Here is a 25663-nt window from a genome sequence, read left to right as displayed (position 1 = left end):
TAAGAAGGCAAAGGGGAAGACATATTCTCTTGGCTTGTGTTGAAAATTCAGGAATCCATTTTCTAAGCACCTGAATTTACCTCTGAAGAAAATTGACCCATTCTTGCCTTTAAATACAAGAGCAGAATTATCTTTTGAGAACTCCAAAATGGCAAATGATAAATGCTTTACACCAGACTAAAATTTAGCTAAAGCTTGTAAAACATATTTTCTCCATGGAAAAACAATTACATGCTAAAAGAAAATTACACAATTAAGCACGATCCTATAAAAATGTGTTTTTCTGAAGATACCAACATAGTTTCTGAGCTTATTAAAAAGTTTTTTGTCATGAAAGTTTAAAATGTTCATGCTAGAAGAATCTCAAATGTACATGAGTCAAATATAATCATAATAGTTCTATTATTTCAGGACAATAACGTAAGACTGACTGAAGGAGTCACTAGACTTTCAACAATGAAGACAACCCTGTGTTTCAAAGAAATCTGCATTATTTCTGACATGTTATTCTAGCTCAACATTAACACTAGAGCTCACTAAAGAATCTAAAACTGAAAAGGGAAAAAAATTTAAGACAGATCCACCATGACATGTAGCAGCATGTTTTAGTATTGTTCAACTCACCTGCTGCCATCTGGAACACACCAAGAGGCTGAGATCCAAATAACTTTAAAGTTGCAGTCAGAAACACTTTGCAAATAAACTATGGCAGGTAGTAGCCCAGTGTAACACAAAAAAAAAAAAATAGTGAGTGATATGGAAAGTATTTTGGAATAGAAATCGTTTAATATAAAATAAAAACCCCAGAATTAACCATGCATATTAGATTCTTAAAACTAAAAACAAACCTTCTTGTGTCAGAAAAATCTCACAGATATCAAGCTCCTCAAACATGCTAAAGAAATAAAAAGAAAAAAACACCCACCACTCCAGAACTCCACCAGTTACAATTCAGACTTTTGTTAATGCACTTCTGGATCTCCCTTTTTCTCAAGTCTCAGCAGTTCAGAGTATTTCATGCCCGTTATTGTTTAACATCTCCAACGTCAGATGCATGACAAGGATAGTGTACAATCTAGCTGATATCTTACTATAAACTGCAGGTTATTCTAGACACTGCCAGTCATTTAAGTTTTAGTCATGACTGTGCATTGACTGACTGGTTGATTATTGCTGATGGTTGTCACAATATACATATATTCATACAGTATATAATCTTATTAGAAAAATACATGTATTCATTAAGAGGAGATCAAGCAGACTAATTTATTTTCCTTCAGTAAGATAACTGCTTGTCTAGACAAAGGAAATGCAGTAGCTCTTACCTTCCAAACTTCAACAAAGCATTTGATATAGCGCCTTTTCAAAAATTATTACTGAGTCGGAAAGGAATTAGAGAGATTAACAGACTAGCTAATCAGGAAATGTAGAGCTGAAACAGTAAGCGGATTTCCTTGAGATCCAGTGGCAGGGATAATTTTATTTCAGGATTTCAATAAATGCTACAGCAAAAGTTGTAGAAACTTTTTAATGAAATTTAAAAGGCAGAATCTGTAACAAATAAAATCACAATGGGCTACAGAAGGAATGACACATAGAAGATATGAATAACAGAAATATAAATGCATTAAGTACAAGGGAATGCATTCAGTAGTAACAACCAGCACTACTTCTATGTACTGGAAGCATGTTAGTCTAGAAAACACAGTGGCAGAAAGAATGAAGCATATCAGGAGTAAGCAAGCTTAGTATCAGGAATCAGCAACTTTGAAAACAAATACAATTATGCTTTTCAGATACAACAGGAAATCTATTTCCTGTTTATCAGCAATACTGTGAACATTTGCCATTCACATTCAAGAAACAGAACTAAGGATACTGGTAGGAATGGAGAATGAAATTTAGGTAAGAAAACTGAAATAGTTGAAATTTATTTAGCATCAGAACACAAAGGAGGTATGACTTTTAACAAATGTGTTAGCATGTTAGCATCAAAGGAAGGGGAGATATTTAAATCAGTGTTCCTCAGACCTTAAAACTAGGGCTGTTGGAAATTGGAGAAGGACAGTGAGCCTTCCAATTTAAGGTTCTCACTTTTATTTCATAGAATCATAGAGTGGTTTGAGTTGAAAGGCACCTGAAAAATATCTCATTCCAACCCTCCCTGCCATGGGCAGGGACACTTTCCACAAGTCCAGGTTGCACAAACCCCATCCAACCTGGCCTTGAACACTTCCAGGGATGGGGCATCCACAACTTCTCTAGGCAACCTATATCAGTGTCTCACCACCTTCACAAGGGAGAACTTATTCCTAATATTTAATCTATACTTGCTGTCTTTCACTGTGAAGCATTCCTCCTTGTTCTATCATTCCATGACCTTGTAAAAAGTCCTTCTCCAGCTCTCTTGTAGGCACATCTGGAAGGTGCTATTAAGGTTACCCCAGAGCCACATCTTCTGCCCAGCCCCAACTCTCTCACCCTGTCTCCATAGAAGAGGTGTTCCAGCCTTCTCATCATCTCTGTGACCTCCTCTGGAATCACTCCAACAGGTGCTGGAACCCCAGAGCTGATGCAGAACTGCAGGTGGGCTCTCACCAGAGTAGAGGGGCAGAATCCTCTCCCTCCCCTGCTGTCCATGGTGCTTTGGATGCAGCCCAAGAGAAGTTTGGCTTTCTGGGCTGTGAGTGCTCATGGCTGGGTCATGACCAGCCTCTCCTCCACCAGCACCCCCAAGTCCTTCTGGGAAGGGTTGTTCACAATCTATTCACCACCCAGCCCATGTTTTTGCTTGAGATTGCCCCGATCCATGTGTACAAAAGAGACGTTCTTAGCACACACTGATAAAATAGGTAAAAGTCACTGTTTGAAGACTGAATAATACCAAAATAATTTAAACAATAAGATCCCCTTGTGTCTCAGCATAATTATTTCTCTTTCAGGAAAAGATCAATTTTCAACTTAACATAACACTATCCTCTAAATGACAATATCTTCAAATGTAATTGAAAAACTGCAAATTCCGTTTGGACTGTATTCTTCTTGAATTCTTTTGGGTACTCCATGGCTGCTACTATGCTTACACTGCCCTGGGGACTATGACTGCTATTCTGGACCAGAGCAGACATACTCAACTATGAAGCTGGCATAGTATTTAACCACTTGGCCTGTGTACATCCAGTATTCAGTGGGACAGGTTCAAAAAACCCCAAATTTCTCTTTTGTCCTGAGGTGCATAAAAGAGTATGAGCATTGCCCTGCTTTAAACAGTTACAGTATTGTTGTGCTAATTACATACATCCATATAAGCACAGGATCAGTATTTTAGCCCCCACACAACCTTCCTCATTCCTCCTTCTTACCCTATTCTCCCAAATTACTTAAAATGAACAATAAAAAAACCCAAATAACCCTCAAACCAATAACAAAAAACCCCTACAAAACTAACCTGGCCCAAGAACCTCTTCCAAACCAAACCATCACACTCAAGTACCTAAAACCAACTACTTCTAAAATTAATTTTAGAAATATTAATTATTACGTATATTCTCCTTGTGTGGTGAATATATGTAATAATAAGAGGTGCCTGTATCAAAATCTTCATATATTTCAGCCTTAAATCATTATATATTTAGCCTGAAGCCAGATGCTCTGGTGGGCACCACTCTGGAGAAGTTAGGGTCACATTTTTAAAATGTACATGGAGTCTGAAAAAGGTACTAACAGCTCCTGGGAAGGAAATGCAACTTGTACTACCCCACTGCAAAAATCATTTTCAGCCACAAAAGCTTCTGCAATTAATATTATCTGTAAGACTGCCAGGAGAATTCAGTTAAACACAACTGCTTATTCTTGCAGCATTTTACTTCAACACATCCTTTTTCATTCATGGTGAGGGTTTAGTCCTGAAATGGAGGTCTAGATCCTTGTGCTCCAGCCCTGTTCTTGATTCAAACCCTCCTGTCTAACGCCTCCCAGTATTTGCAGTAAGGTGTAACTTCAACTCTTATCTTCCAGCAATGGGTAGTGTTGCTGGGTCTTAGTCAAAGCATTGTTAACTCCTGTGATGAGTGCATTTAATTTTAAGTCTCTCTCTTTCTATGTAGAAATTATAACCCACAGGACAAGAGCTCTATTTCCCTGGAATAATAGTGCAATTATTTTAAAAATAGGGGTTACACGTGTAGATTTTTCAGATTATCAGGGCAGTCACTATCCTCATCTGCACAACTATTTTTTCAGGAAATAAATTTCTGTGAGTTACTATTAAGTATTAAAATATTGTGAACACTAACACTTTTACAGAACCCTCAGAAGAAAGAAGCAAGAGAACTCAGTACATGTTGCAAACAACTCTGTGTTTGAAGTGATACCACCAGGGAAATACTGCAGTCACACATCACTTCCAGACAAAGACAATAGAGAAGAGGATATATTAACAGAACCTGTACATTTCCAGCTCTGGATTTGAAGCTAACCAAATGTAACAATACAGGCACTACTTCAACTTCCTGCTTTAAAAATTGAAAGGTTAAGGAGAGACAGTGAACTTGATCAGTAGTAACAAGGACTATATCGGTTTAGAAAGAGGAAAAGAAAACAAACCAAAACAAAAAAGTAAATAAAGATATCTGATACTGTAGCCTACATTCCAGCTTTTTCCTTTAAACATCTTGAAGAGTAGCACCTCAGAGTACCTCAAAAAGTAGCACCTTTTTTAAGACTGCATGACTCTAAATACACGTATATAAATTCCTCCTGCATAAATAGGAACTGCTCTATTAATATGTAGCAGACCAGACATTCAGTGCTATTCATTATTTCAGTGTAGATTCTTTTCTTCTTCCATAGGACTTTGTTAATAGTGACTCTAGAAACAGCACACAGAGTTTGGGTACAAACTCCAATCTTTACACCTAGCTTAGAAAATAGTCCACCTATATGTGATCTCCTTACTGATCTGAAAACCAGGAGGAGTAGTAAGAGATTAAAAAGAAACAACTTAAGCTGCCTTCCAAAAATGAATGTAGAAACCTTTGTGTAAATACATGCACCTTTCAGAATTTTAGCCCTGTCTCGTGCAAATGCTATTGTTGCCGAGATACTAACCTATATTCCAGGCTGCAAGCAGCACCCTGCCCGCAGACTCCCTGCCAGCTCAAGCTCCAGGAATGATGCCATGTGGAAATTTTGACTCATCCAGCCAGCTAGACCTAGGAAGTTTAAAGTACTATCAAGCCAAGGTTCTTACTAGAAACGGCCCCTTTTCCCCCTAAAAGTATGTCCCAATCAAACAACAACAACAACAAAAAAAAATCTAATTCAAGGGAAATCAAACACAGCAGGTGAACATTTCTGGAATTTTATTTCAAACATTTAAAGGCTGATTTGTCTAATACCACCTTTTAAAACAGTCTAAATTTCATGGAAGACAAAAAAATGAAAGCATTTTAGAAATATGAGCCAAACCAAATGCCCCATTAACCACTGTGTTCTTCAGGAAGGTGAGGTGTTATTAGACGTGAATGGCTTTACAGTAACAGGAGAGGCTAACTTAAGATAAAGTGATTATCAGCTTAAAATAACTGCTAATAGTAATGTAGTATTATTACATTAGTTTAATGGTAATGACAATGTTTCCTTCTTTGGAAAAGCCAGCTTAAATATTTCATTGAAAAATTAAATTACTTTAATAAAGTATTCAAGGCTTTTGATCATATTTTGCAGGGCTAATCCTTAACAAGACAAGAATACATCACATAAATGAGAAACCACAAATAAAATGAAATAAAGTACTTGAAATTACTATTTTGGTGTAGACAAGCACACTAGACAACTTGGTATTCTCTGAACATGTATTTAAGATATCAAGAAATACACTTGCAAAATTCAACACATTGCACTTGCTAGTAACATCAGCATACATAGGTTGCATTCTTCAAGGATAATGAAACACGCACTTTACTTGCAGTTGGTTTAGTTACTAATGCTCTAAGTTCCGTGTTTATAGAGTTTGAAACTGACTTTTTTTCCCTAACCTCACAACCTTCCCTAATATCACAAAGAAATTGTTATACCCGATGTTACAATATTGGCAATTGTGGAAGCAAATGACAGTAACAGCTTCACATAGCCTCCTGGCCCAGAAAACAAGAGTGAGCAGGTACACACTACCATCACACGAATTGCAGGTGCACAATGTAGTTACATGAACTTTAGCAAAGCAACTGTAGGGGAACCTGTGGTCTCCTTCATTTTACCTGAGCTTTGAGTTTACTTACCTCACACAACACCTGAGCCTTTGCAATATTAATATTTTAGATAATTCTGTTTATTTTTCACTACAAACACAAATGCAAAGATGTGTCATCTTAACGCTCCACAGTATTGATGGTTATGTCTCCAGTAACTTATTCCAATGCCTTCATATACCATCATGCTTTCCAATGGCAAATATCAGAGGAATTAAGACTTGAAGCCCATTTCAGAGATCCAGCTCTATTTGTAGGCAAACAAACCCAGCTCTACTTGAATGCAAACCTGAGACAGAATGGTGTGGGCTATTTAACTCAACATAACAAAGTTTGACCATATCTTCTAATTCAACCTCTTTCTCTCTGAATATGGATTTCCCTACGACTTTCTTTCTATCACATCCCTACTAATTATTATTCCACTTGGTCAGCTGCTCCCTATTCCCCATTCATCATGTGAAAAAATAAAATTTCAGCAGTAAAGGAACAGAACAGCTAAGAAAGTATTTTAGTGTGGTGAGACATGTAAGAGAACAATGATGGGTCTACTTTGCTAGGCACTATTAGATTGGTTCTCTAGATCATATCTAGGCCCTTAAGATTTTTTCTATCATCTGCCTTCTGCTCTGCACTTTGTGTTGGGATGCTGGCCAGACACTCACTACATTTCTCTTCCAGGGTTTCCAGGACTGGGTATCGGTAGAAAAAGACTACAGGATGTTACAGCAAAACGTATCTTCTCTCCACTCCAGTTCAGAGATTCCCTTAGAAGCTCATTTTCAACATAAATTTTGCTTAATTCCAAGTTAAATCCTTGTGTAGGGAACGCTGGGCTCCAGGATGGCTTTGATGAATGGAGACGAGAGATCTCTGAAGGCTGCTCTTAGAATATCAGGTTTATTATGGATGGTGAAAGGTCTTGCTTGGAGCTGCCAGACGCAGCACGTGGCAAGGCCTTGAGGGGATGGAGGAGGGGAGAGACAAGGGGTAGAGAGGATGCTCTAGGAGAGGGTGGAAGTTCCAAGAGGGGGGAAGATCCCAGAGGGCGTCTGGCCCCTCGGAGATCCCTTATCAGGGGGCTTCAAGGTGGGCTGGAACAAGACTTGGGCCAATGGGGTCACAGACACTTGAAGCTTTAGGGTAGGGCTACAGGTGTGGGATGAACCATACATTTTGGGGGTTGAGATGGAAGTCTATTTGAGTTGTGGACCTATCTGTAGGTAAGGGTATTATCCAGCCAGCAGGGGGGATTGTTTTCATCCTGGCTGTACTATTGTGAATCTTTTGCCAGGCAATTATATTTATCCATCCTTTCCAACATCCTTGTCCTCTCATCACTTGGTGGGGAAAAGTGATAAAGGAAAACATCTGCACACTCCCAAACTTTTATTATCTCTAATTTAGAAGTCCTAATCAATGTTAAAACCACCTGCAAATACATGTCTGCTTTTCTTTATAGAATAAAGGAAATAGATTATAGACTATAAAATAAAACTTCGCTTTTGATCTGTAATAAAGCTATACACCTTGTAAAAAATCTAAATTTTTTTCTCATTCCCATATTAAACAAGTTGACATCATTATATAAAAATATTTATTGTATCTGGTTTTAGACAACCAGTGCTAACTTAGTTATGCAAAGTATCCAGCAACCAGGATACAAAAAACCTAGTCTTAAACAGACAAGGTCTACAGTGCTAAATTCCCAAAGTCAGGACCAACTACTTCCATTTTAATTGACTGTGAAGCATGATGCTGTGCAGGTTAACTTACAGCATCTCAATAAAGAAGCAAAGAATTTATTACCCATTCCATTTTTAATAATTCAAAGACATCAGTAATTATGATCTAATCAAAAGAAATGTCTGAGCTATGTAGTCTCATAAGATTCACTGTGATTCTGTACAGATGCAAATATAGTAAATGGAAATTTCCTGACAATTTATCTTAAAGAAGAGATTGACTATCCAGAATATTTTATGTTACTTGAACTAGGTGTTCAGATCATAGAAGGAATTAATTAGTCTGTCTAAATAACCTGAATTTGCAGCTTTTTCCTGTGTGAAGTACTTACAGTCACTAGTAGTTCAATGACTACATCCAATTTGTCTTAAATAAAAGTGAAAAAAAAATCAGGTAACTCTAAAAGCAGCTTCATCTAAGAGTTTCAGAAACATCAAATAAACATTATGGTCCATGCTGAGCATGCACAACAGGCTGCACACCTAGCAGAGAAACCAAACTGCAAAACTAGAAAAAAATGAACTGGCAGGAAAAGGGGGAAACAAACCAAAACCAAGGCAAATAATGCTTTGCTTTTTCAAACTACATAACACCTCTTCACTTCTTGTTCCTGTCTCTTCAACTCCTTCAACAGATACAGCTCATGGATTTTGAGGAACATTATCTCAGATGTTAGGAATACCAGTATCCTATTCCTGTGGAGTTTAATGCAAGTGGAGTCAACAGGCTTTTTTGTCTTCATACTGAATATACTGCTGATTATGAGGCTTCACCTGCCTGAAAACAGACGTGAAAACTTTAGGCCCTGTGGTCCCTCCTACAGGAGCCTTTTCCAGGGGCCAGTGAGTTACTGCCTGAGGAACATTAAAAAAGTTGTAAAGGAATACACCCCCACCCTACTATCAAACAATCTGTATGGGGGCTAATTCTAAGTCCAAACAGATTTATTCACCAGGATAGGATTGCAAGCTCATAATGCCAAGGTTGTCTTAATGGGTAATGAAACTTTGGACACGACACTCACTGAGTATTGTGTGAACACAGGAAAAAGTCTCTCAGGAAGCCTCTATATGAAATTTGGTATATATGCCTATACTTTAATTTATACTGCAAGTATAAATTTAAGTATAGGCATACTATAAATAAAGTGCACTGACAGTCTTGTCATACCCAAGCCTGAAAGTCATTTGGACCCAGCTAATTATTCAGAAATTTTCTTGTCTCACAGGGTGATGCTTTTTAGAACAGGGTAGCAATAACTAGACAGTAACCATCCAGAGCTTCCACATTCAGAAATCATTTCTTTAGCAAGAGCCTAGCAATTACTTCTTTTGGAAAAGCTGCCAAGTTATTCCCCAGGAACAGAGGCAGTGAGAATCTACAGCTATAACAAATCAAGGACCTCTGTGTTCGATTTCACTGAGGCAGTTGTGTGTCAAAATCCAAGCCTTCCAAGCATCTCAAAAATATACTAACTGCTGCCTTCTACAGGAAAAAAAATCACATTTGTCCCTCATGACACAGATTTTCTGTTCAGAAGCAAACAACCCTGTCTGATAGGTTCTCAAAAGAGAAATTATTTTCTCCAAACACAAACTTATGGATCCACATTTTAAGACAAAACGTACCTACATACAACTACTCACAGTGCAGATGCTGTTGCAATGAAAGGAAATAGCTTGTAACTCTCAATGCACTTCTAATACACCCAGTAAAACTGCTGAGGAGTAAAGTAGGGAAAACAAAACTGAAGCGCTGTGATACAATGCTGCCTCAACTGCTGCTGACAGATTTTGATGGAGACAAATTTCTGCTGCTGACAGATTTTAATGGAGACAAATTTTTAAGACAGTTACACCTGCACAATTTTGTGCTAAAAGACCCAGACTTCTACCCGCAGAGTAGTATTTTCACTAAAAATACAGCGACAAATACCCATGGTCTTACCTTAGAACAAAAAACCTGAGCAAAACAGACAACCATATGTAACAGTGAGATGCATGAAATAAGAAGACTTCAGATACCACCAGAAAAGGTTGTCAAGTCAGATATAAAGTCAGACTAACATAACATACACACACTCAAAACCTTCCTTTTACCTCACAAGAATACATACACTAGAAATTATGCAAATGGTCTACTTCTTTACTATTCCTGATATGTGTATGACAACATATCTGCTTATCAACTTGCAGACAAAATACATTTCTCTATTTCCTCTTCAGTGAGAGCCCTCTGAATTTCACTTGAAGGTGGCTTAGGTGTTTTACAGTCATTGCTAATTGTTATCTTTGTTTTCTGCTCTGAGGTACCTTGATAACTCAGTGTAATGGTTTGAGCCATTACACTGGTTATGCCTTAAATCCTATGCCTTACTGAAATATGCTGAAGCCTGCAGGGAAAGCTGGGGTAGAAAACCCCACTTTGAACTGAAGCAGGAAAGGAAAACTAAAAAGAAAAAAAATGAAATCCTATTAAAGTGGTCTGGGTAGCTGTGATTTCCAGCTTATTCATTTGACATTAGTGAGACTGTGTACACAGCAAAGGATTTAAGGATGATAAGACTGCAAGAATAAACATCAACAGCTGCAAGGTACTATAAAAGTGTTCAACTATTCTTGCTTTAAAAATACCATGACTGTAATGAGAGGAACTCAGGGGGGTGGGGGAGGGTAGAGGGAAGGGGGAACAAAATGCACTAATTCTTATCACTGTAGAATGGTGAAAAAAACCAAACAACAAAAAGAATAAATAAAAACATAACTAACGTCACTGTGCCAGTGAGTCCTTGGTTATAATCCATGATCTCACCTAAATGTAATAAATTTGAGGTGAGGGAAGTCAGTTTACTCCTTAGTGAAAGGACATCTCAGATACCCCAAAGTTCCAGAACACTACAATGCAGCTGATGCTCTGTTGAATGCAGTAACTGCTTTGTACCTTTGTACACTGAAACCTTGGGTCCACAATTGTTGCTGTTAATAGTGTTCATTCACATTTATGCTGCTGAGATTTTGAGAGGACCACATGCACTAAATTTTGATCACACTACAAGGCTGCATTTTTCCTTTGTTCTCTTGGCTTTCTGGCCATCTCTATGCGAGCTGCAAACAGATCTTTAAAGCAAATGTGTGCTGAAGGCAGAGATTTTTGCCCTCCCTTGTGATCACACAATCCATGATGAAGAACAGATCAAAACAAAATCCTAATCTCTGCCATGAAGAAAGCCAAGCATGGAGAATTTCAGCCACATGGGAATTTGGTTCAGTAAAATACTGCATAATGATTACATAAAGAGGCTTTGATTACTGTAAAATTCAATGATACATGCACTTCTAACAGCATTGGAAATCCTAAATAATTACACAAGCCTTTCATGTTTATTCATCAAATATTTAAAATACAGCATAATACAAAACATTTAACTAGTTTGCTTTGAGAGCAATTTATTATGCTCTTCCATCAAAAATTTGCTCAAGAAGACAAAGTCTCACATTACATCCAGTGCATATGTTTCTAATGTAATTTTTAAATAGAATTATTTGCTCAGCTTTAGTTTTTAAGTACAAAGCTTCAAATGTAAACATTTACTGGTACAAGCATGACTGTAACTGTAAAAGACACTTTTGCAAGGCACATGGTAGAGGAAGAAAAATCTGTTCTAACAGACTGAATTTGCTGTTTTCAATTTCACAGAACACACACCTCAAAACCTCAAAAGAAAAAATCTGTTTCCAACCTCTGAGTGCCTGCTTTCATAACACAAAAACAAGAGCAGACTTACCACTGCTCCATACACATTTCTTTTCATATTTTTAATCCTGATTGGATACTTTGCTTTGTTTTACATCAATCTCTTCAAAAGGTGTATTATCTAGCAATGTCTACAAACCCTTCTGAAGGAATAAGCAAGGAAGGAGAGGTGATGGGGTAGCCCCGTGTATTAGGGAGGGTTCTGATTGTCTAGAGATTAATGATGGTTACTACAGAGTAAAGTGTTTACAGGAAAGGATCAGGGAGAATGGAAACAAGATAGATAGACCACCCAACCAGGATGAAGAGGTGGACAAAATCTTGGGAGAAGTCACACTATCAGTAGTCCTCATTCTCATGGTGGGACTTCAACTTAGCAGATATCTGCAAGAAATTCAACCCAGCAGAGACGAAAGTGTCCAGGAGTCCTAGAATATGGGAAAGAGGCATTCCTGACACAGCTGGTGAGTGAGCCAACCAGGGAGGGCACCTCACTGGATCTTTTTTTGTGAACAGAGGGGGACCAGTGGGTGATGTGTTGGTTGGGGGATGCCTTGTGCACCGTGATCACAAAATAATGAATTTTCAAGTCTCAGAAAAGGGAGTCAGCAGAACAGCTAGTTTGGACTTTCAGAGGGCAAGGTTTGGTCTGTTTAGTAATGTGGTTACCAGAGTCCCTTGGGTGACAGTCATGAGGAGCAAAGGGGTCCAGGAAGGATGGACACTCATCACAAAATCTTAAAGACACAGAAGCAGGCCTTCCCCCATGCCAAAAGACCTGCTGTTGGGGAAGAAGACTGGGCTGGATGAGCAAAGAGCTTTGGCTGGAACTCAAGTTGAAAAACAAAGTTTGTGGCCCTTGGAAGAAAGGGAAAACAATGCAGGAGGACTACAAGGATTCCATTAGCTTATACAGGGATAAAATTAGAAAGAATAAAGGCTATCTAGAATTTCATTTGGCATCTGCCATAAAAGACAGTAACAAATGTTTCTATAAATATGTTAGCTACAAAAGGAGGACTAAGGAGAACCTCATCTTTAATAGATGCAGATGCACACAGATACAAAGGATAAGGAAAAGGCTGAGGTACTTAAAATGCCTTCTTTGCCCCAGACAAAACCAGCAAAACCAGCTGTTGTCTGAATAACCACACAACAGAACTGGAAGAACAGATCAATAAATTAAAAACTGACAATAAATAAAAAATTACCAATGAGAACAAACAAATCCTTGAAGTGACTCAAACATTTCCATGTTGATGCATTTAGCTCAAGGAAATCCTTCACCCCTGCAGTCCCTGGGCTCTCATGAGGGCTTCAGTACCTAGCCTGCTGGCAGCACCAGCCATCCATCCCTCCTGAGGAGCAGCTTCCTCCAGGGCCTTGTCCAGGGGGTGTCAGCATCAAAGGCACTGGGAGGGAAGGCAGATCAACTCTCTGAAAGAACAGAAGCATATTCTATCACTTGAGGGCATGTCTTCACAGCCAGGTTGCTCCACACTGACTACACAAACACTGTGCCATGCTCTGTTTCCTCTATTTGCTGCAACATAAATATTTCAGGGGAAAACATCCCAGCCTTCTATACACTTGCCCCTTGAACACTAAAAGTCATCATTACAAACGACAGGGCAGTGCAAAAGCCACCTTGGATTTGTTTGACTGTTCTGATGTGCTCTGTGCTGGTCTAGGGAGAGGCAGAGCAATGAAGGATATACAAGAATTATATATTTGCAAGCTTTTTAGGTAGCGCTACAGAGACTGCAACAATCATGCCTATTTTACTGAAATCCCCAGCTGATTAAAATAAAATTTAAAGGAAGATGTTATAATTTACTAATTTGTGCCTTTCTTTCTAAGCAATTTTCAAGGCAACCCTTTAGACTTTTAGAGAATACCATTGGTATCATTGCTAGGTACCTTTACAAATCTTATCCCAAATGTCAGCTCTTAGAACAAACCTTTGCCTCATGTCAGGCAGCAATAGCATTTGATTGGCAGAGTAGGTGGAAAAGGAAAAGAAAATGGGAAATTCAGGAACAGTAGGTTACAATTTTCCCTGAAGATACAGCAATAGGGAGGAGTTTGCCTCAATAAGAAAAAAAGAAATAAAAGGGTAGGAGAAAAAGTAGTAGATAGTTTCAAAGGGAGAAAAATTTTTGCAAAGCCGAATCCTCCCACTAAATTTTCAAGGGTGAGGTGCAAACATCAGTAAGTCTACAAATGGACTTTAAGTCTATACCTATGACTTTACCAGCCTTGACACTTATCCTCAATTCTCTTACAGACAAAGATATATGAAACCTATTTGTACCCTCAGCCACTTCAAAGAAAGAATTTATATCAATATACACCCATAGGACGGTAGTAAACCCAAAGTAGTTTGAATTTCCCTTTTTGTATCCAAGACTTTTGAAAAATACAGAGAAAGACTGACAACAATACTTTCGGTGGATTCAACACGCAGGTGCCTCGAAGAATCAGAAAAAATTCCTCTCCTGCTCCTAATAATGATGTTCAGTAAGAACATCTATCTTGATGCAAAAGGAAAACTCAACCTATCATCAAATATATATTTATGAAAAAAAGAGATTATTTTTAAGAGAATCATGAACATTTAAAGTTTTAGCGCAAGTGTTTCTGTGGGTAGGACTGTAGTAGTCTACACTACTGCTCTATTATGGAGAATGAGATAATAGGAGTTTCTAATTTGAGGCAGTATTCCTCTGCAAGTCCTGCAGAGACGGCAGTGAACAGAACTGACAAAGGGAAGGCTCAAGTGTTGTCTTTAAACAACGTATTGCACTTTGCTTCAGTTTTTGAAGAGAAACTGTTTCGGTATTTTTAGCATTCACAGGAGTGAAATACTGAGTGCACTCTGGTGCAGGCAGAGAAAAGGAAGGCGAGGTACAAGATTTCACATTCATCTCTGCTAATGCATTTTACACACTGCTGTGCAGCTCTTCTAATGTTCCAGCCCTGTGTCTCTTCAGCGGAGACAGCAAAGCACCAAAGACCAAACTGCATGATGGTGGTGGTGTGACAGGGATCAATGCCCATGAGAGAACACGGAACGCTGTCGCTTCAGATTTGGCTTCACAGCTTAATTCAAAATGCCTCTGTCGTGATGGATAGTCTTCATTTTCCACTCACCCCAGTGGGACTCAATTTTAACAGGGACACTTGCAAAATCAAGAAACACACAAAGCAAAACTTTGCAAAATTTCATTCCTGGTGAACAGGTTAATAGAAGATTCAAACCCCAAGAGTTAAAAGACATGTCATTTAAAGCCTAAGTAATCTAAAATTGCCACTTTACAACATATGTTCCCATATCCAAAACAGAACTTCTAGCCCTATCACTTATAAAATTATCAAATTTTATGATATCAAAATCACTGATTTTATTCTCAGTGATTAAGAGGAAATTTGAGAAGTAGAAAAAGGAAGACCAGACTGTTAAATGTGTAATATTTTAACAGCCTTTTATACATCCAGTTTCTCCTTGCTGTCAGGAGATAACAATGGAGTGGCTCTGTGTAACTTTCAGTATCACATGTGAATCCCAGTAGTAACATCCATACAAAGGAGATTATCTTTGAAGGGGCAATAAGATACAGAAAGCTCCCAGCAGGTACAGAAAGTTGGTCCTGCCTCTGCTCCCAGCACTTGTCCAGGTGTGGATGAAAAAGAGGTGGCCCAACTCACAGGGTATGATGTTGATAACTCTTGCTGCAGGACACACGTATTTCAAATACAGAACAACTTCTGCCTCCCAGATTAGGCAGTAGACTCCTTTCAGTGTAACACAAAATCATCAGCTTTGCACTGCATTCTCTGTGGCTCTGTCATGTAGCAGTGGTACCTGACCTGTGCTACGCAGCATTGTCCCAGAGAATGAACCCGGCTTCAGCTCTAAAACTTGCTAGACCAAACCGGGCTAACCTGCGTGCCTGGAAGAAAGGTAAGAATAGCATGCTTGTGCAAAAGTGGGACAGAAGTAATTTTTCAACAGTTTAGAAGCCTAAAATTCTGATCTTATTAGACAATGACAAAGAACAGGTATAGCTCCAGCATTACAACAAAACCAACTTTATAAAATCCTAAAGAAAGTGTAGCTCAAGCCAGCAAAACATAAATTTGCTCCTGGCAATATGAAAAGAAAAATCTTTGTGGTGTAGAAACAGATGTTGCTATACATTTTTCATAATAGGGCATTACCCACCCACTGTATGCGTGGCTTCACTGGATATATTTAAAGGAAATTTCAAAAGCATTTCAACTACTTTATTCTAAGGATATCAAAGTAAACTGGGAATACCATAGACTTTCTTAAAAGTTTCTATTTACATGAAAACTTACAGTAACTAATCACTTAGAAAGACTAGTCAAAACAAACAAAAACCTCTGTTTCATTAAACTAAAAAGCCTAAATTACAGAAAATCTGACACAGCCAAGATATAATTATGAATAAAATCAGACAGAGATGCATTAGAAGTGAAAAGTGCAGTCAGAACATTCAGTGTGTCAAGCACAGTGAATATGATCCCAGCTGCACAGTATTTCAATATAATTAAACAACACTTCTTACATAATGTAAATTAAATGACAGGCAAGAGTGAAGTAACTAAAACCTTTCTGATACAGGAATACTAGCATTGAAAGGTTATTTTCAAGATTTTTTTAAAAGTGCAGGCCAAAAATAAATTCTGGCTGTCTCTCAGTGAGGAGCATCCTCTTTCACTTTAATATTATCATCTATGTACACAATTCAAGAAGTATTTACTTAGTTTTGTATTACAGTAAAAATCCAGCAGGTTTGAAAATGAGAGCTAATTCTCTTGTAGAGTCAAAGTCAGGTTTAACAAAACCCAAGAAAACGCTTTACCCCGTGATGTACTTACTGCCCTTTCCCCACCTTATCTACAGTCTTCTATTTGTGGCAGTAAAATCGTGCTGAATTGAATTAATGCACAGAATTCACTTCTTATTGTTGCAGCAAGAGAAATAAGAAAAGTTAAAGTACATATTTTATTAGCTACTGTGCGCTTATTAACTGAGGCAAGCAGTAGTACAGCCCTGATGCTGTGGGAATTGTTACTGTAACACAATTTCTGCAAAATATCTCACAGTCAAATCCAAGGTTTATATCTGCCCGATTATTTGAACTGGTGTCTGCTCTGGAGCACAGACTGGAAGAGCAGGGCATGCCTAGCAGGCCTGGATTCCCCTCCACCCCCAGCTGGATTACCTGTCTGTTTGCAGGAATGGTGGACTACATTTGGTAGCCACAATATGTGGCAGCACTTTTTGAGGAACAAGAAAGCCAGCTCTACTGTAGACTGGAGAATCAGAGCTGTGACACCACAGCACTCGGAGCAGTTTTACTGCCAAAGGGACATATCCAATTTCTTGGGTGGTGAATCAAGCATGGGGATCTGTGCTGTTGCAGCTATGCTGGTAACAGTATCAAATTACAGCTCATTTCAACCTGACTTTTATGAGCCTACATAAAAATCCAAACTTGAAAAAAGTCACCCAAGCAAACAGAAAGTGAGATGGTTTCTAATTAATTATAGGTAAGAAAGTCAAGTTTTATCAGGACTGAGATTTTAGGATGTAAACAGAAGTCCAAATATTGCCACAGATGAAGTTGCAACCAGGGTAGCCTGGGGTCATTCACATATGCTGCAGCTCATCTTGATTTAAATCTTGCATCTTATTTCATTTTTTCTTGCCTATATCCAGCTTTAAAATGGCTGAGTAGCAAAAAATGCTAAATGTATGTAAACCAGAAATGAGATTAGTATTTTCCCCCCACAAAAAGATACTGCAGTACAGATCTAGACTGTTTTACATATTAACAATATAAATAAATACTATTACAAAAGAGAAAGGTATTCTCTCATTATTTTCAAGCTACATCAATAGGATTCCCTGGGAGAGACTCTAGTCCTGTCCTACAATTGTAAGGAACAGTTATAGAAAGTTCTTACAGGTTTGCAAAAAGCTTATCAAATTATATTAGTCCTCTAGGGTAGATCTCTTTCATAAGCCTGGAGCTAGTAAATATAGGGAAAAGTACTATGAACCCAGTTCACTTTTACCACTTACAGATAGGATATTGTTTTCCAGTATCTGTCAGTCAGAATGAAACTGGAAGGGAAGGACAAAATCCAGCTCCACTCACTCAATGCCTGTTACCTGTCCACAGGTGACAACTCTATTGAATAAACAGCAGATCCCATTTTAAGCCCCTGTAGTCTAATCCAATGCCAAATTTAAAATATATACATTGTAAAGTGCACATACATGTCCCTTCCCCGGTTATTCTTAAACAGAGAAGAAATTCAGGTTCTATGCTTAAAATACTCCACACATTCCCATGAAAGAGCACAGTGAGGGGACAGAACCAACCTGCTGGCTCACAAAGTTTGAAAATTTAAACAAATAGATCAATAATTTTCTACCTGAAAAAAATTACAAGTTCTCAAAACATAGAACTTTACTTTTGTAAGCAATTCAAAGACAGTCTCAATCTTTAAATCATGCCTTTAATTTCCTTCTTATAGATAATGAACACACATACAGTCAGGACATAGCTTGCACTTGCTTTAATTATGCTGGGTGCCAACTACAGATATGCAAAGAGCAATTCAGTTAATTAAACAAAGGTGTCAAGGGCCATTTTCAATGTCTAAGAGCAAACTATCAGCTGGATTCCAGCTGCTGCAGAAGAAAAACACACATCTCCCATAGGTCCTATGATGACATCTAGCTCTGTCCTAGGCTAAGACAAAGGCTTAGCCTTTGTCTAAGGCTGTCTTAGATTACCTGGAACACATAAAATAGTACTCAAGCACTTTATTTGGAAGTTAAATTACTTAGATTGTCCCACTGACCTCCATAAATCAGTTCAAGTGAGTAACTTCCAAGAATAAAGAGCTGACACTGTATTCAAGCATGTATAACACCGGCACCCCAAATGATTCATCTTTAGCTGTGACACTGTAGAGCTTGGACTGCCACAAATCAATAACAGAAGCAGCGACAGAAAAGCTGCAGGTATCACCACACGAGAGACTAAAATATGAGTAGCTCTCTCCCAAGTTACAGACTCTACTGTCATTCTGGTTTGTGCATATAAGTAAAATATTATCAGAAATATATTTCTGAAAAATTATTTACAGTGGTGCTATCTCAGTATATTCTATGTGTTCTCTGCCCTCAAAAAGCACACCAGAACAATCTTTTATTTGCCAGGAATACTTGTGCTGACTCATGTAACCAGTTAAAAACACCCATCTCAAGTGCATGGTTCTCTTTCTCTATTCTCTAATATATTAACAACAGATAAAGTAGATTTTAGGCACAAGAGAACAACAAAACCAATTTTACATCAACCCATTTCCCCAGTTTGCTAATGAGAGCCAAAGAACAACAAGATCTGTACAAGGAATGAAGCAAAGCACTTACCGTGTCTTGGGATTTATCTTTGACATCATAGACTGTTAGTTTTATTTTAGTTTCCTCATAGATGGGGTATTCCGGTGGGAAGGTCACACCAGTCAAAAACAGTGGATCTTTTGTACCCTGTGCAACATGAGTAAACGCTCAGTAAGGTAACAGCTGAGCAATGTGAGGGATGTCACTATGGAGGTACAGAAACCCAAAAGGTGTCAGCTGTCTCCAGCACAGATGAAAAGAGCTCAGCTTTATTACCCAACCAATGAGAAAAAACAAACAGCCTTACAACTTTATCAGGAAAACGAAAAACAAACAAGCAAAACCTAAACAAAACCAAAACAACTTCCTGGAAAGTCTTTTTTTAACTGGAAAGGATATCAAGTGCTTCTGAAGCAGAGCCTAGTATCATGTTTTTAAACAGCTCAACCAGTATCAGATTCTGGAATACAACCTATAATAACCAAACCCTTTCTTACTCCCACGACATTTTTTAGAAGTACCACAATTTCATCTTCATTTAAATGAACTAATGATTTAACTTGCACATACATACAAAAAAGAGCAATTGTCATGAAGCCACAATACTAAGTGTATAGAAATGCTACAGAGACTCTTGGTATTGCATTAAGGATATTGATTTTTGGAGAGGGGACTGAAATACTCCTCTTTAGGTGGTACTGCAATAAAAAAACATTCCTGTGCTTTGAAACATTATGATTGCATTTAAAAGCTGTACACAGAAGTAGCCATACCATACCTAAAGAGATACAATTAAATGAATCATACCAAATGTTTTTTGTAATTTCTTAATGTTTAATTACACTTAATTTCCAAAGATTACTAGGCATGTATCCTAAAATTTTTCATTAAGTAATAAAACAAAAGGATTTTTCATGACAAAGGTAATTTATCTTATGGATCAACTTTCTGTGCCCCTGCCTTCCCATCCACCAAAGCTTGACTACAAAGCCGAGAACCATGACAAAACAAATTCAGGGATTTCTTGAGGTCTAGGCCATTGCATTAGGAAATGCATCAACTTCTATTTAAAAAACATATATAGTTATCTACTCATCTTTTGCACAACATCATTCCAGACAGTCTGCAACGAGACATCCTGATCAGATACAAGATATTTGAATTAAGCAGTTTCAGGATGGTTGAGGGCTGAAACCAAAATAATTTAATTGGTAGCTGGTTGAAAGTAATCACACAAAGAGCTCATGAAATATTCTCATTTTATTTAACAGTTCAAACAAGTCTCTGGTAAAATCATGTGTGTGTTTACAATGAGACTTCCCTGCTCTTAATGGATCTCTCCAGTAAGTTAAGCAAGTTACACCTACATTGCTCACCCTTAATTTTCTCTGAACCATTTTTGCTTTTTCTGACACCAATGCTTACAGGACAAAGTGAGGACTAGCAAAGCAGACTCAGACAATTTTTGTTAACTTTTTAATGTATGATGCAAATTACTTATTATTTTATATAAAGTCACAGACATTACATACACACATTTCTTTCCCTAATTATAGATCAACGGCAATATTTTTCAAATTGCAAAAGCATCAACTCTCCAATGGAAAAAAATAAAACAAATAGGATAAAAGACCACATAATACACCTATTTTTTTCTGCATTTAGAAATACTTTCCAAACTCACTATACTCTTAAGTAAGTTTTATTTTCCATTGGCTTGTCCCTTCAGGAGAGCAACTATTCCCTGTTTCATAATAAACCCGTGTCTGGAGAATTGGAATATTCTCCATGCCTCTACTTGGAACAACAGAGCTTTCATGAAAAGCCAAGTTAATTTCTGTCTATCCTGGTTAAATGCCAAGAACTACAGCACACTTAGGTATGCTTTACTAACTGCAAAAGTGTGTTTGTCTTACCTACGACTATGCACTAACTTGTTTAATTCCTAATTCACTTTCTAAGGAAGAAACTATCAATCAAATAATCAACATGCTAATTGAATAAGAAAGACTCTCACCTCCACGATTTCAGTGCTTGAATACCGCGTCAAAATGTGCTCTGCTGGATGCACCACTGAGACTTGGATAAACGTATTCAGCTTCCGATCACGGGTAGCAGCCACTAGATCCTTGCATGCTGGAGACAGTGCAAAATAAAAATAAAATACTCAAAAGCAAACTCCAAGAAAATGCTGTCACAGGCACAGAACAAAGCAGACCACGCTCCAGCTCCAGATTAAATCTCCAGAGACAAGTCTATTTAACAGAGGAAGTCCCTTGGAAGTAACCTACAGAAATAGGAAGTCACATGCCACAGAACTTGGCTGAGATCTCGTTTCCACTAAAAATACTTGCAGCTTCTGCAAAGCTCCTGCCAGAGGCTCATCAGCCCCAGTCCATGAGTGTGCATGCGCATACACTGCAATAGTAGTTAATTTTACGTAAGTACTCGCTTAATTTGCCCACAAAATCTCCTTTAGCAGCCTTATTGCATCCTCTCTTGTCTGACAATTTCCTCAGTTACACAACCATTTCAAACACGTTCTAAAACAGCTAATTGCTAACAGTGTTTAAGCTGGTTTATGTCATTTGTTACTACTTGTGAACTTAGCAGAACTAGTTGTCAGGTATAAATCTACATATCTAAAAGCAGACAGCAACATAACCAATTCTTTTGTCAGCGACTGGTATATAAATGAGAACTGCATTCTGCCTATACAGCATCATTATTAAAACTCATTCTACCTAATAGAAAAATTCAGTTCTGGTTTAATAATTTATTTTTATCCTGGGCTCAGAGTCATGCAGGTGACTGAGACCATTCTTTACACCAACACACTTCATGCCTTCAAAACAAAAGGGTGAAAGCACTGAAGAAAAAGGAGGAAGAAATAAATAAATCCATCATCAGCTGTCTCACAGAAGGGGCACAGATAAATGGGTAATGCATTGGCTCAAAAGCAAAAACCATCCACCACCTTCTATTCTTCCCTAAGGAATGTATAGCAGTGAAAACTGCAGTGGGATCTACCTAGTGCTTTCTGCAGAGTAATAAACTACCCTGGGATCTCAAGCCTGAGGCAAGCAAAGAAAAGACTATGGCTTCAGAGAGGGTAATTGTCAGAAAGAGCTGAGGGTATTTTCTATGAGCCACTGCCTACCAGGGACTTCCTCAAGTGCAGCTGACCTTTAACTTTTCAAAAGGTGAATCAGATTACCTTCACAGCAAGCAAACTTGGTCTGATAAGAAGCCAACACTAGAAAAGCCCTGATACATACAAAAGGCCAACTCAGTTTGTTTTATACCTTTTTTTTCCTTTGGGCTTGAACCTGCTGCTGGAGTAAATAAAAGGAAAACTATCTGGAGCTTTTTTTACCACTCTTTTATTACAGTTAAAAGAGACAGGGAGACAATTAAATCTAACCTTCAGAGATTAAAGTTTTTGCTTTAGTTCAAATTGCCAGTGAAATCTCCTGGTACATTGTTTCAAACTAACCTTATTATAATTTGGTGGAAAAAGTGGGATAAGCATAAAAGTTTGTGTGTGATGAAGTCTTTATGAAACAGCTGATGCAACAGCACCAGGCTCAAACAGTGAGTTGCCAGCAAGTCTTTGCTGCTAAGACTCACTTCATTATTAAAATGACTGAATATTAGCACTACTTGACATCACCTTAAAAATTACAGTAGACTTCCTGAAAAGCAGTTGCCAAAGCACAAAAGGTTCAGCAGACACCTTTTGACACTATTTGACTTTGTCCTCTCTAAAGTTGATCACATAAGTAGTAGCAGATCACTGAGATTTCCAAATATAGCCAGTTCCCCCCACAGAACCTGATGTCATGCCACCGCACAATCCTTAAATATTGCAGTCTATAATAATTATTTTAGAATGTAGCACTGTTTCAGAGGAATGGCAAGAGAGCTCGTGCTCACTATCAGAAGCTGGAACAGAGAGACAGTCAAATTTTTCACACCCACCACACAGGAAGGCTATCCAGATCACAATTGAATAGAATACAAGAAAAGTGAGAAAAACAAAGAGACACAGACACTTAGGAAAAATAAAATTAGATCCTTAAAAACATTATCAGTGACTCTGGCAGGAACTCTGCAGCTAAACTCTTGCAAAAAGTACTACTGCATGATGAATCGAGGCAAAACCCTTACAAATAATAGTTTGATCTAGTTGTGGCCTGTCTCAAATACATTATCTTGATGTGACTAAATCTTTTAGCTGCCAAGAGCACAGGCTTTTATCCTATTGAGAAACCATTAACAATAGGAAGAAGATTTGCACTAAGTGGTCACCACCTTGGTGCTATCTGAACATAGGAGAAAATTTATTTCTGTGACAGTACTGCAATCCAGTCATTAGATCATTTTTCCTGTAAAAAGGTGGCTTAGCAGCATGATCTTGAATTTCACTGGATAGAGATGACATAAAAATAATTCATCTGCATATCTCCAGTAGGGAGGATCAGCATAAAGCATCAGAACTCTTTGGGAGACACTGGAGCAGAAGGATAAATGAAATTAAATGAAATCTGTATCTACTGTGACGACAGTGCTATTTATCTCTATTGTGACACTGAACTACTGCTGTTCACAACTCGCCTTTCAGAGAGGGTATTCAATACAGTCATCCCAGGTAAAGAACACAGAAGTTGCCACAGTGCATCACTTCCCTTCAAAACAGCCCAAATGAAAAGTTTAACAAAACAAAAGAACTACTTTTAAGCTGATGCCAAAGAATAAAAACTTGTTATATCCTGTTCACAGCCTGGCAAGTTTCACAATTCTATGCTGCATTATTGCCCTTTGAACAATTCAGCACCTCCAAAAACCTTAGGTCTTCAAAGAAACAAAGCGAAGCTTTACACAGGAAAGCATGTTATAGATTTAAACATGTTTGTTAGGTATTAGCATACCCCTCAAATAGAAACTGATGAAAACACAAGCCTGAAAGACATTCTGAGGCTGTTTCCTTAACTGCATAGGTAACACCGTGAGAGCAGGCAACAACATCAGTGCACTTTCGACCATAACCTATGCCCAAGCAAACCACAGGTTATGTTATTTCTCAATACTTCAGAATGTCTGAGTTAATTCTTGAAATAATGTTCAACAAAACACTGTGAAATGAAGTGTCCATTTGTACTTACATGCCAGAAGTATATTAATCTACTCATTGTGACTGTTGACTCAGTGTGCAATAGCCTGAGTCATCTATTCCCCTGGTGACCCAACCTCTGCTGAGCCTATCTGTGTACAATGAATGTTTAAGGAAGAACTGCGTTAGGAATAATTTATGCTTTAATATAGACAATGAAAAAAAGTTAAGATATCAGGAAGAAACAAATCTTCTATTGATATTTCACTGTTTTCTGTGCTGCACTGATATGATGGCTGTGCTCTCTGCCTTTCTGTGTGTGTGTGCCCAGATGAAGGAAAAGACTGGTTACTGTATCCTCATGGGACCTTGGAGGATTTTTTTTTTAAATGTTACTTCTATATAGGAAAAGAGTACACAGACAAAAACTAAAAAAATCCCAATTACTATATAACATAAGAAGAAAGGAAACAAAACAAATAAAACCCAAAATAGAAACAGCCTGGAAATTCATCATCTACCTTCCCTGAAACTGTTACATTTCTGACCAGGCACTTAGCACTCTCTGCTCCAAGCACGAAGTCCACTGGAGAAAAAAAAAATTTAGTCTGGCAGAGAAACAGAGAGATGCAGCATCTCCCAGAAATGGAAAAATCCAGTAGCTAGAACAAACAAGACATGCAGTGGGAATGGAAGACATCCCTAGCTCAGAGTTCTCTGGGAAATGAGCCAAGGAGGATATCAAAAGTTGGGAAATGGCATTGAAATTGAATTTTTTTTTTTTTTTTTTGCTAGTGAGCTAAAATACAGTACATTGGTCAATGTCTTCTCATACTCTGGATTCACACAATGTAGGTATTAGCCTGTATGACAGTGTGCAAGGTAGCTTGCTCTTTAACCAGTGATGAAAACACCATTTCCCACAGCTTTATTCCCTCCCACATTCCAAACCAAAACAGATTCCAGGGGGCTGACTAGGAACAGGAATTAACAACATAGCCCTGTTGTCTCCAGGGTATGCTATTTTGTATGCTGTCAAAACAACAGAAAATTAATAGTATCTGATGACAAGGGGCATGGGAAAAGCCTGTGTCTCACACATATATATGTGAAGGTAATGTTCAGATTTTTCTTAATTTCATTGCCAATGCTGCAGCATTATTATCCCAAAGCAACTTAGTTTATAAATAAGAATGTACAGTCGGTCTTAATAAACTAATTAGGTAAGGTGTAGCCATCCCTTACTGGGCAAAAGGACATGTTAAAGAAGGGAATGCCACACTTGGACCTCTGCTACAAGAACACTGAACAATATACCGTTTATTTTCTTCCACCCTGGGGGAGTATTGAGGA

At 38.0% G+C, this 25663-nt stretch overlaps 1 protein-coding gene across 15 annotated transcripts in view; it reads right to left on the bottom strand.

The window, feature by feature from the left end:
* INPP4B (inositol polyphosphate-4-phosphatase type II B) overlaps window positions 1-25663 on the bottom strand; it is a 293940-nt gene that overhangs the window by 141509 nt on the left and 126768 nt on the right. For 13 of the 15 annotated variants that reach the window (XR_012055774.1, XM_041715980.2, XM_041715983.2 and 10 more), the window contains exons 4-5: window positions 21215-21333; window positions 19228-19344 (exon numbers count right to left, since the gene is read on the bottom strand). The exons of 1 other annotated variant lie outside the window; for it this stretch is intronic. Coding sequence is in view for 13 of the 14 variants with exons in the window: in XM_041715980.2 (XP_041571914.2) it covers window positions 19228-19344; window positions 21215-21333 (236 nt within the window). In the remaining variant the exon portion in view is untranslated. The remainder of the gene's footprint in view (window positions 1-19227; window positions 19345-21214; window positions 21334-25663) is intronic. One more of the 15 variants, XM_072928740.1, reaches the window with a different exon arrangement.

This window comes from Taeniopygia guttata, chromosome 4 (assembly GCF_048771995.1).
Source record: "Taeniopygia guttata chromosome 4, bTaeGut7.mat, whole genome shotgun sequence".
Lineage (NCBI taxonomy): Eukaryota > Metazoa > Chordata > Aves > Passeriformes > Estrildidae > Taeniopygia > Taeniopygia guttata.
The sequence above is the reverse complement of the archived record's forward strand: the minus strand, read 5'-3'. Positions and strand labels throughout refer to the sequence as shown.